This window comes from Pinus tabuliformis, chromosome 6 (assembly GCF_031772625.1).
Source record: "Pinus tabuliformis cultivar Carrire ecotype Pingquan chromosome 6, CPIR1, whole genome shotgun sequence".
NCBI lineage: Eukaryota > Viridiplantae > Streptophyta > Pinopsida > Pinales > Pinaceae > Pinus > Pinus tabuliformis.
This window is the reverse complement of record NC_142292.1, coordinates 205,445,446-205,458,658: the sequence shown is the minus strand read 5'-3', so window position 1 is coordinate 205,458,658 and position 13,213 is coordinate 205,445,446. Positions and strand designations below refer to the sequence as shown.

At 37.6% G+C, this 13,213-nt stretch overlaps 1 protein-coding gene across 1 annotated transcript in view; it reads left to right on the top strand.

Moving 5' to 3' along the window:
• The window catches only part of ATMND1 (Mnd1 family protein), a 276,194-nt gene that overhangs the window by 190,413 nt on the left and 72,568 nt on the right, over window positions 1-13,213 (top strand). Inside the window, exons 4-7 of the mRNA XM_089370879.1 lie at window positions 8,170-8,208; window positions 8,319-8,426; window positions 8,528-8,590; window positions 8,702-8,753. Coding sequence (XP_089227005.1) covers window positions 8,170-8,208; window positions 8,319-8,426; window positions 8,528-8,590; window positions 8,702-8,753 — 262 coding nt within the window. The remainder of the gene's footprint in view (window positions 1-8,169; window positions 8,209-8,318; window positions 8,427-8,527; window positions 8,591-8,701; window positions 8,754-13,213) is intronic.

Sequence of the window (13,213 nt, the reverse complement as noted above, 5' to 3'; positions counted from 1 at the left end):
GCAGGCACTTTGATTAGATGGAGAGAAATTTGTTCTTAGTTCCAGAGGTTGGGCAGAGGTTCTAGGAGTTCGGAGAGACGATTTCCTCAGCAGCTGGAGGCAGAATGACTTCAGCAGAGACTGGTTGGAGGCTTGACGTCAGGCAGACTGTGTAGAGGTTGAGGCAAAGGGTCAGAGGGCCGAGTTTCTGAAGGCAAGTTATGCCGGGATTGCTGGTGGAGGAAGGCTAAATTCCCTTCAGTAATTTTGCCCATAATTTCTTGTTGTAGATTTGTCAGTTTCAGGCATCCAGATTGTACTTAGATTTTCAATGCTGCATAATAATAAAAACCCTCACTGTTGCACCGGTTTTCCCAAGTTGAGTTTTTTCTGGGGACATTTGTCCAAAAATAATTGTCTCATATTTTATGTGTGTGTGCTAACATTTCTCAGTTTCCAGTGCATTATTTTTACGCAAAATTTTATTTGTTAAGGTCGCAGTGTGTTTATTTCAATATTTGTTGTAGTAGCTAAATTGTTAAATTAATTAACAATTAGGAAAAATAATACCAGTTGCTGCAATAGGGTTCCAGCTTTAGGAATTTTCATAGTGGCCTCTCCCCTCTGCTGCTTCCCATTCAAATTCACTAAACAAGGGTTCGATTTTTGTATTCTTGAAACATGTAAACATTCTAAACGTTTTGAAGTTTTGATTCAATATAGATTCTAAACAATGTTTTGATTCAAATTTCTAAGCAACAACAAGCTAAAAACAAATAAATAGAAATATTTAAGAAGCCATTTGTGTTATAAAGACTGAGAGAGAAATTAAAATACATAACTGGCAGCAACAAATCGACACCCTGAGTCTCTCACGTTGAGCAGTGGAGAAATCTCCAAATCTACACCACAAACCTAGTAAATCTCCTCCTCTTGGGCAATGGAAAATACCTTGTCTCTCCATAGGGACGAATGGTAGAAATAAGAGTGAAAAATGAGTGAAATTTCGGCCCTTTCCCTCACTTATGTCGGGCCTGGACGGGCTTCATGATTTTTTCAATTGACTTCCCGATAAAATCGAGACTTTTTCGATAAAATCCCAATTTTTCGCTTTTCAAAAAGTTGTCAAAAAATCGGCCGCTAAATCAGCTAGCTCAAAAAATCAGACTTTGCCGATTTTATTGTGACTTTTTCCACACTATTCCAGCTAACCAACAATACGCCCTACTATAAGAATGTATGATTCTGGCCCAAATACTGCCTGAAAATTTCTATAAAATTAGTTATAGGCTCCTCACACCCAAACCAGCCAAACCAATAAATCATTTGGGCTAATTCTGTTGAGAAATCTAGGGCATCGAGATTAAATGATTTCTCTTGTTTAGATAACTGCTTGTGAATGCTTTTTACTTCTTAAATTAGGATCTTCTTTTACTTAAGTTAGTATAGTGTTATTCTTCATTAAACAACTACCAATGCATAAACCATAAAGAGACAAGAGACACACAATATAGGCTATCAGCCACGGCCAAAACCTCTCCCTTTTGAGAGGAAAACTCGAACAAATTCTTCTTTTTATAGAGACTTCAATTGACGAATAGCAAGTCCAAGACCCCTGACCTATTTTCCACTCCAAGTCCAAGACACAAAGCTTCCTCTTCCTTCTTGAGTCAACAAAAGTCGAACTCCTTGTTCCTTCCTCCTTCATGGATACCTCGACTTCCTCTTCTCTATTTCAGACCTGCAATTTCTCAGCCCTAATTCAGAAACCCTTAGCACATGAGAATGATCAACCTTGGCTCTTGATTATCCTTTCTCTAGAGGGAGACTTCTTCTCGGCACTTTGGCTTGAGAGCTTCTTTGTTCCTCACCCAAAATCTGTCTTCACAATGTGACCGTGGTAACTCGCTCTTTCTACAGTAGACAACAACAGATTCTCACACGTGTGGAGTGTACCTACCCCAAAATAGACCCAAAAATAGCACCAAATATTTCGCTCTCCTTTTCCCTTTCTTTGCTGGTTATGAGGTTCCCTTTCAGTGATTCTCGCACTTCTGCTTATCTCAGACCATGATCGAATTGCATATCTATGAAATGGGGTTGAGCTTCCTATTTATAGTTGTTTCCCATGATAATAAGCCGACATGACATGTATGTGAGTCGACGTGTCCTTTGGTGAAGATATTTTATTCTATCTTGAAGCCAACTTGTAGGAGGTGTCTTTGCATGGTCTTGGAGGGCTTTCTTATTTAATGACTCATACAAAAATGTAACATGCCCAGGAAAGGTCCTTCATACATGATATTGACTGACTTTTATGACTAGATGACAAAACCTAAAGGTTCACAATGAGAACCTTAACTAAAATAAAATTCCTTGATCATGAAACCCATGATTCAAGTACTAAAAAATAAATTTATTTTCTTCTTTTCATTAATTACATAAAATCACAATTACACATGTCATTATGAAGACTGAACCTAGTTACACATTTCAACAAATTCCAACTGACCTGAAATGCCCAAAATAGAACGAATTCACAACTACATAGTTTTGTGCCCGACTAGAGAGAAACTGTTGAGAAATGATAAAACTCTTTTGCAAATGGCTAAGAAATTGTGCACAAATATCCTCTGGCAAATAGCTATCACTCCAATTAAAAACTCCTGGCAAATACCAGCACCAAAAACCAACAAAAAACTCTGTTCTCCAACCCCTGCGCAGGCTCTATAAGAGAAAATTCAGCCCAGCCAAAAGATACAAGAACAATTATGAGAAATGGTGCCAAACTCCTCTAACCAATACAAAATCTCCTCCAAATACCCGAAACATATAATAGAAGGATGTTGCTCCAAATAACCTCCGGGCCAAGTTGCATGAAATGAGGAAACGGGTATGAGTTTCCGAAACGGGCACGGGTACGAAACATGACCCCTCCAAATTTTGGAAATGGGGACACACAATAGATATAACGGGGGCACACACACACACACACACACACACATATATATATATATTAGAATTTAGGACATTTAAGAAATGTTATGTGCAATCATAAAGCATACATGATACATTATAATTTATTACATTTAAAGTTTAAACATTATGATTAAATTTACATCACATTTACTCATGAATGATCACATAATAAAAATAACAATATCGTAATATTCAAAATCAATTTTTATTATATATCCAAATCTCAAAATCAACCTTTATTATATATGTGAGGTTGCAAGTACAATAAAGACTATGAGGCTGCAAGAACTATAAAGCCAAAAGACTAATCCTCATCAAAAATAGAAGTAGAAGCATGCTCAATAGTGGATGGTGGTGCTGAAGAAGATGATGGGCCAATTCCACTTCTAGGCTGGACCTCAATATTCAGAGTAGCAAGAGAGAGATCCAAATCAGGACTTTCTAGATCTACATCCCATTCTTTAGAAGGACCATTGTTGTATTCTGTACCCCTACAAGATGCAAGGCGAAGGTTGGAGTGCACATAAACAAGATCCTCTGCCTTTTGTGAGTCCAACCTATTGCGCTTCACAATATGAATAAAACCATAGGTGCTCCAATTCCTTTTTGCCGATGAAGAGCTTGCCACTTGTGAAATAACATGAATGGCAAGGTTTTGCAAATGTACACCATTTGCTCCGTGACAAATCCACTACCTGATTGGATTTATGGTGCTTCTCTCCTCCAAAGCTGATATATCTGCACAATCATCTAATACTGTAGCAAAACTGGCAAATTCTTCCTTTACCTCCCTGTGTAGATGAGATGGAAATATTCTCATAAAGGGCTTTTTTCACTCCATTAGTCACCTCTCTATCCTTATGGGGCGCCTTCCTCTTCCCATTTCTTTGAGCAATAAGCTCCCCATCATAAAATTTGGGGTTCAACGCATGTGCTAAAGTGTGCAATGGAGTGTTGAAATTGTTCCACGTATCAACAATGATTTTCTTGACTAAATCAACAAAATGATCATCAACAAACAAAAGTTGTGGAGACTCTTGTGAAATGATTTCCATAGTTTTCTCAACCATGGAATCCATGCCATCATATACCTCTCATAAGAAATGTTGGTCGGTTGTTAGCATTTCGAAGAAGCTCAAATACAGGGGTTGTGAACTTGAGCAAGAAATCTATCTTGCTCCACCAATCCTCATCAAGGCACAATCTACGCGCCATATATCCCCGCTCTGAATTTGCTTGTCTCCACTCAACCCAAATTTGACTCACCACCATAGAAACTAATGCATGCTTAACCTCAACAAGGCGGTGCAATATCAGGAAGTTTGATGCATATCTTGTCTCAACAACTTTTAACAACTCCAATTTGGAGTACTCTCGAAATATTTCCAGAGATTGGTGGTGGTTGGTGATGAATTTAACAATCTCCCTTGCTTCCCCAGTGATTTCCTTTATCCATGGAACTTTGTTGTTGATCTCCTCTAAGATCAGATTCAGATTTGGACAATGCAGGGTGTCCAAAAGATGTGGTCATACCTCCCCTCAATAATTAATCCTGCAGTTTTGCAAACTGGTGCATTATCCGTGATAACTTGCACCACCCTGTTAGGCCATATTTGTTCAATAGATTTTATAATAACATCAACAATGAACTGTGCATCTTTTACCTCTCCTGAGCGGTCTTCCGCCTTTATAAACATTGTTCCTTTGGGGGAAGTGCCAATGATATTTATCAATAATCGTATCTATCGTGCCTTGTATCTATCCATATCCATCCGAGATATTTTCTATGGATAATATCCAATACCTACTCCGAGGAAGAACGAATTGGTGATAAGATATCCTCCACAAGCTCCTTCTCATTTTTGAGAAGTTGAGTTCTGACTTTCTCATAGTTGGGCCCCTTGTACCCTTGAGGAGCTTTGTTAATTGCCCTTATCGTATCTTGCTAGTAAGGAGAGCGAAAAACATTGAATGGGATACCACATTCATAGATGCACCTAGCCACTCTAGAATCAGTTTCTTCTCTCGCTTTCACATTCACCAATTTAGCAATTTTGCTATCCTGAACTGAAGGGAATGCCCCTCTAGTATTTTTGGATGTTGGTTGTTCATGTTGTTGAGTGGCACTGGCTCTTCTCTTCCTTGCTTCAACTACAATCTTTGGCTCAATGTTAGGTGGACCTTGAGGAGTAGCTTGACTAAGCTCATCATTCCTTCTTTTAATTCCATCCACCTCATCTTGCTCTCTTTGATATGCCCTCCTTGCTAATGGGTCTACTGTTTTTGTGCAACCTCCAATCCCCTATCCTCCTCCATGCAAAAGATGTGCCTTCACTCTTGGGTAGGAGCCCTTGTACAAATTACTGCTAAGATTACATTGCCATTCCCATGAGCCAACACCTCCACATTTTTGAAGCTTCTGAAAATGCCTCCAAAGAGGATAATATTCAGCCCTTGGGTTGGACCTGGGGCTTGAACTTGTAGCTACACCTTGGTTGGAAGCCATTGCTGCAAAAAAAAAAAAAAAAAAAAAAAAATTGTAAAGAAAAACGTTTTTCATATAGCAAAAACCCTCGAAAAATTGAAGAAATAGTAGAAAAAAACTAAGAAAATGAATGCTTCTTACCCAAATTAATTTTTTGTAGCTAAAGTTACCCCAAAATGCCAGAAAAGACGAGAAATATGGCTGTAGCTGAGCCAAAACCCAAAAATGACGTAGCCGGAAACTCTGCACTCCAAATATGCTGTTGAAATCTCTTTCTCTTGCTGCTGAAATCTCCATTGTTCACTGTTGAAAACACCCTAGCTGAAACCACTACTCTCTTCCTCTTTTCTCCTTTGCTAAAATCGTCCGTCTCCAAGAGAAACGACTTGCTCAATTGTGTGATGTGGGAATGAGGCGAGAGTCTTTTTATAACTTGAGAGAGGCATCTAGAAGAATCCAAAACAATGTTACCAGACTCGGAATTGACAATAAATCGACAATGAAAAAGAGGAAAGAGTTTTAATCGGATCAGGAAAACATCGGGAAAAAATTGGTGAATTCAATAAATAAAGATATGCACATATATTGAATTAAAAAAAAAAATTCATTGATATTCAATAAAGCCATGTCCAAACAATCCATAATATCAATAGATGTCCAAAATATCATGAATGAATAAGTATCTCATATATGTTATGAGTCCAAACATGATCCAAAGTACTGAGCCTTGACTCCTAACCAATGACTACATAGAACCAGAAGTTTATAAAATACTGCATACTAATCTGTAAAAAATAGTAACTGAAATCTCTTGATTGTTGTTGAAATGATATGATAATGCTAAGTTGCACGATAAACGTATGTATATGTGCAATCATAAAGCATTACCCATTTAAACCATGAGTCCACATAATGACTCAATCTGCAAGTACAATAAAGACTATATAAGAACTATAGAGACAAGTCTGCTTTTTATAAAGAATAGGTTTCCATCCTGTAAAAAAATGTAAAAAAATGCGTTATGGCCACGTGAAACGTTTTTCTACGGTACTGTTTCGTTGAAATCTTTCCTGAACTGATAATGGTTTGCTACTGAAATCTCTGACAGAGCACACGCTGAAGCTAACGCTAGAGCACACTACACACTACGCCTCTATTATGCAGAGTAAACTGAAACTGAAACCATGCCTCTATTACCTTCTCGACGTATGAGTTGTCGGGTCTGAGCAGTGAGAAGTAAGTTACAGACTGATGTTTAATTTTTAACCTAACTAAACCACGTGGCGAACAATGCAACAACCCTGAAAGTTAAAACCCGTGCTCATCGAGTAGAGGGCTGAAAATCACCTCAGTCGCCTAAATCGCAATTAATCGGTGAGTCGTGAGTCAAACTTGGTCAACGTGAGTTTGACTCGCCCAGAGTTGAATTGGATCGTTTGAGGGAAGAGCAGAGTTTGACTCGTGATTAATCGTGAGTGATCGGAGATTCATGTTTCACTGATCCAAAAGATATTTTATTTGCCCAATAAAAAATTAGAAGCGAAAAAAATAAAAGAAAACCGCAATTGTGAAGTGGAAACTTTGTCGTACAGCGTGGAAACTCGTTTCCAACCGTACTGGCCACGTTTCTCCAGTGTGAAACGTGCCAGTACGGCCGAAAACGAGTTCTAGGCCTTATGGTACGAGTTTCCTCGTTTCCGTTTCATTTTCGACCGGAAACTGACCTGGGGGCAATGTTTCCTGCAACATAGCCTCTGGGGTTTGTCTTCTGTGCCCATTAGTAGCAAATTTCTGTGTGAATATTCTGCAATAAGCTCCAATGGAAGTCCTGAAATAGACACCCCCAAAGCCTTACTAGGGAGACACTCGAAGTTCTCCAAAATGAGAATGATTTTCACTTGAAACTCTTGAGCTAAACAACTCTGCTTCTCTTGTGTTGAACAACCTCCAAGAGTGAGTTCGATCTTCAGAAAATATGAGCAAAAGATGCAAAAGTGGAGCCCCAATGTGCTATTTATAGATGCTGGTCCTTTTTCCCTTGGTGTTCCCCTCTCTCCACAAGTTCGAACTGCCCTTCTTTTCTCTTTCCTTTTCCTAGTGCGGATTTCTCGAGGGGGTCAAAATTCCCTCTTTGGTGGTCCCATATTTCATTTCACTTAACAAAAATTATTTCCTTTTCCTCTAATGTTTGTTTCTCCTTTTTTCCTCCAAAAATTAATTGGGGCCTCCATAACCCACTTTTCCTAAGTTTTATATGCCAAAATATTCCCTAACGCCAAAATTGCAAAAATGATGATTTTACTTATGAAATTATTTATTGGGGACATGACATATGCCTAAAAATATTTGGAAGGGTCCTTGTAGCTTCAACACCTAAGATACTTTGCATGTTTTGGTGGTAACAGTTGGAATGTTTATCACTTTTCTAGTTTGTTTTCATGGGTTCAGCCCTAGGCAAGGCTGTAGCAGATGGAATATATAATGGGAACGACAGACTATAGAGTTCCTGATGATCAATAGAACACATGATATTGGGTTCTATCTTTCTAGCTTTATTTCTATACATAGTTGTTGTGCTTGATATGTACTTTTTAAATGGCAATGCTTTTATACTTAGGCCAGAGATGACTTACATGCATCAATATTCATATGCTATTAACTTTGTTGTGTTGTCTGTGGGCACTAATGCACTTTTTTCCCCTTCGTTTAATCTTTTCTATTTGCAGGTGTTTTTCTGGAGCCTTCCCAGCTGTGCTGGCAATCAGGTATTGAATATTAAGTTCTCTTAGCTTGATTTTGATTTGAGAAATTTTATGGTCAGAACTGTTTTTTTAATTTTTTTCTCTTGCTTTTCATTTCATTTATTATTGAACAGCTGAGGCATGCATCTTCTAAACTGGAAGACGATCTGGCTTGTGCTAAAAAACGGCATTCTGAGTTGGTTTTGCAAAAGGAGTCCTTAAAGAAGGGAAGGGAAGATTCTGTATGCACATATCTCATTGCCCAAACATCTCTTCAATCAATCATCAAATAGAAGGAATACTAGAAAAGTCTCTAAGTTTCCATTCATCGTTTGCTTTCCAGGATGAGAGAGAGGTTGCCTTGAATGACTTGAAACAAATTGAGGAGCGATATAAAGCACTAGGGGTAATATTTGTTACTGAGAAAGCTTCTTGTTGCATTCTCCGTGAATACTAATTCCAGGAACTGAACATTGGTTAAATAGTAATGATGTGGTATCTGGTTATAAATGTTCAGGAGGAGTTAGAACGTTATGCAGACAATGATCCAACTATTGTTGATGGAATGAGTAAGATGATGCTTTATTTGCTTTTCCTTCTACCCTATCAGGAATCGTTTAACAAGTTCTGAAATATTCACAATTTAATAATCAAGATATTTTTGTTTCCCTCAAACCTGTGTATTTTCTTTTCTTCTTGTCAATATGTGGTATGTTTTGAAGCAACCGACCAAAATTATAGTTACTTTCTGAAGTGCCATTGATTAATTACATGTTTCGACAGGCTAACTAGTGTAGTGGAATTTCTTGCTCGTGTCCCATAAAAGGTGACTTGTCCTGTTTCAACTACTTACATATTAGGCAGCTACCTTACAAACTGTTAGGTGTCTTTTTCAAATGCTTGTGAATTAATAGATTCATTTGTAGGATTATCCTAAATAATCTATTAATATAGTATCTGAAGAAAACTAAACCACTAATAATGAAACACTCATAAAATAAATAGCAGAAATATGGAAAAACCAGACATGGCGGAAAAGGCCTCAGCCTTACAGCGTTCCTCACATTCTCATTATCATTCTCAAAATAATGTTTATGATACATATAAATACATGAGGAAGTTTGTCTCAAGATAGTGTGTCTATCTTGAACAAACTTGGTTAAGATATTTTCTCAACAAAACACTAATCGAGGAGAACTAGTTGGAGAGAATCTCTCATCCTAACTAAACTTCCTAGTTTGAAGAACTAACTCCTAATTCTCAAGATTTGATTTATTTAATTATAATTTTGGATTTATAATTGTTTTATTATGAGAGTGAGGCACATGATGGAGTCGTCAAGCAAATTTCAGAGATGAATCAGACTCTCATAGTAAAACAATTATAAAACCAAAATTATAATTAAATAAATCAAATCTTGAGAATTAGGAGTTAGTTCCTTTGTTGATAATCAGTAACGCTGGCAGAGTCTTATTGTGGCAAGGGCCATGTAATCAAATCTTCAATACAGTAGCCTCCCACGTAGATTTGAAAATCCATATTGACCATGCAATCTCAACCAACGATCCAACATGTAGAAATTTAAACACAATTTCTTTGTAGGCAGCAGAAGCACCAGGCTAAGATGTCGTGACGGCAGCAGAAACCCCTTGCACCTTCATGCAAGAATTCCATGGACATTGCAACAACATTTACCGTCGTGAATTGCAGTATGGGAGAAATGTTGGACTCTTGCAATTCTACTGATCGTATTTGTATGGCAAGCTGGATGTGCCAGAAACATCTCCTGAAATTGTCTCTGATGTGAACTTGGAGCTTAGAACACTCCAGAGCAATGGTGACTGGGATACAGCTGTCCAACTTCTTCTGAAAGCAGGTGATTCCACTGCTTGTAATGTGGAGCACAGTGACTGGTACCACATTCGTCGTGGCCTTGAAATCATTAAGGCTGCAGGAGTTCCTCGAACTTCATTTCCTTTACCGTATGACGCTCTCAAAGGACAAGTAGCGGAGACTTGCAGACTTAACGCACACCGATAAAAAATTTGCAAATAGCATTATGGAATCCATCTGAGATCAAAATCAAAAGTCATATTTGGCTCAATTTAGCTCCACAGTTGGTGGTATTCCCACAGGTCGCAGTGTTGGCTACCCAAAAGTGATTCTTATAGCAGACATCGCTCTTGCTCTATGCAACATCTATGCAACGCTCTTTAATCATCCTCCACTATGCACAAGAGTCAACATCAATTTGGACCCATGATTCTTCTTATGGCCAAGTGCTTCACCATAGAGATCAACTCATTAATTAAACAAAACCTAGTAATTTCTTTAATCTCACAACCCTTGGCTCTGATACCACATGAAGAAAACTAAACCACTAATAATGAGACACTCATAAAATAAATAGCAGAAATATAGAAAAACCAGACATGGCGAAAAAGGCCTCAGCCTTATAGCATTCCTCACATTCTCATTATCATTCTCAAAATAATGTTTATGATACATATAAATACATGAGGAAATTTGTCTCAAGATAGTGTGTCTATCTTGAACAAACTTGGTTGAGATATTTTCTCAACAAAATACTGATCTAGGAGAACTAGTTGGAGAGAATATTTCATCCTAATTAAACTCCCTAGTTTGAGGAACTAACTCCTAATTCTCAAGATTTGATTTATTTAATTATAATTTTGGATTTATAATTGTTTTATTATGAGAGTGAGGCTAACAGTATCCTATCCTCTTAAGTTTCTGTGCTTTTTAACAGGCAACCAAAATTTACTATCAGCCCCAATTGTCAAATAATACCTTACATACAGAATTACGAGGCATGGATGAATTTTTTGTTCTTTTGGACTGAATACGATGTCATCTTTAACCACTACATATGAAGCAGGTGCCTTGCAACCGATAGTCCAGTGTTTTTCCTTGCATACTTACCAAATTATGATTTTCTTTTTGTAGGAGTGATGCCAAAGTTTGCATCTAATATGGTATCAATCTATTGACCACCAGCAAGCTAGCTGTCCTTGAACTTCTGGATACTTAAATATCTTAATCCAGAAAATCCATTGATAAATAAGAATGGGATTTCGATATTTCATTTATGATAGATGGTAATTCATTGCACTGGGATGCAAATTCAGGAGTCAACTATGCTCCAGCTATTGCCTCTGTTCAGGGCATTCTAGTTCTATGTTGAGGTATTGTCATTGATGGAAAAGGGTCAACTATGCAAGGAGCCATTGTGTTGACCATTCACCATTACTAGGAACATGGACTTGAGGAGCTCAACATGATTTTGTTTAGGAATTTTAACCTAAGAAAATTGATTTTGATACTAAGGAAAGGACATTGGTTAAAAGCAGGAAAGATATAGAAGCTATCACAGTTGGTCCAGAAGCATAAAGCAGCAACATTATTAACACCTTTAATGCACTGCCTTTAAAAGCATTGAAACTTTGAAATCTATACTGTTTTAAAAATGCCTTCCTTTTGACTGACTGTTTAACAAATTATTTCTAGCGACTGCTAAGATTCATAAGGAATCCAAAGTACAGGTGAATCTTTGTGGTGCCAGTGTGCTATTGGCAAGTGACAGCTCCTGGCTTATTGGTGTTCAAGTACAAATCAACTTCACATTCAAACACAAGACTGTCTGTTTATACCTCTAAAATATGAGCTCAGATTATTGTCACAACATAATAAGGTTTACACAAGTTATGTTACAGTCACAGTATACAGATATGAATTTTGGTGAGACTCAGAGATTAGAAAAATTTGGGAGTAGTATTACAAGCATATATATTGGCAGTGACAAGCATAACTGAAGAACTAAATTATGAGCCAATAAATATTAATGCTAGAAGGATCGAGCAGGATAATGTTTAGAAATTTGCAAACAATCTCTTGACAGGTTGGCCCCTATATAAACATTTTCAAATATAATTGATTGACAAGTTGGCCGTAATGTTGGCTCCCCCCAAAAGACGTGACCATTCCCAATAGGGTCAAACCACTATATATTAGCATAAAGCTTCCTCCATTGAGATATACAATTCGGTGTAGAACAAAGAACAAGTAACTTGGACATGTGTAATTTGCAGGGAGGCTAGGACACATGTATTCCACAATACCCAAAAATTGTTTTGGGAAATTCCACCCGGAGACAGTTTTATTAAAATAATTAATTATTGTTAATGGTGCCTAAGTCTAAACTTAGGAAATTAAAATAATTAAAGTGTATTAATCAAACTGATTGTGAAGCTTCTAGAAGAAGACAGAGATCAAGTCCAAATGATTTGAACCATTGATTAGGATCTAATCGGGGCCGTTGATTACTCAACTAGGGGATTATAAGGACTTCGATGGACATTTGGAAAATACATCAGAGAGAGATCAAGAGATCGAATTTCTCAGAGAGGGCAACGCAGTAGTTGCTAGAGAGAGGATTGAAGAGATTTCTTGCAGTGAGGGGCAGGGATAGTTTCCGAAGGGAAGTTTTCTTGGTCCGGAGAGTACAAGGAAGAGAGGACAAAAAGATGTCCAAAGAAGTTGACGCAGGGCCACATAGAGCTATGCTGCGGCAGCGCAAAGATTTAGAGGGAAATCGAAATTCTGTTGAGGAACAGTCAAGATTTAGTGCCGGAGCCAGGTTTTGTGATCTGAAAATGGGGCTCTTAGACTTATTGTCTAACTTACAAGAACCTCTCCCACTTCCAAAGCTTGAACTTTCCCAAGTCTATTTGATTAACCAATGCGGAATTAAGAAATGCTTGAAATTATAGGTGTATGCTTGTAGTTGTTTTCAGCTGGTTATTTTCTTTAAAATCTTCTATTTGTGCTGATATGTGAATGTGCTTAAACTGATATATTAATGCATATAACAGTGAATAAAGTAGCAGTAAAAACAAACACATAAGACAACAAATTAATTAGGAGTTTATCCACAACTCTTGGGCTACATCTCCGTGAGCTCTAATTAATTCAACTAGGCTCTCTGGGATTATGGTGTAAGTCTTTTTTT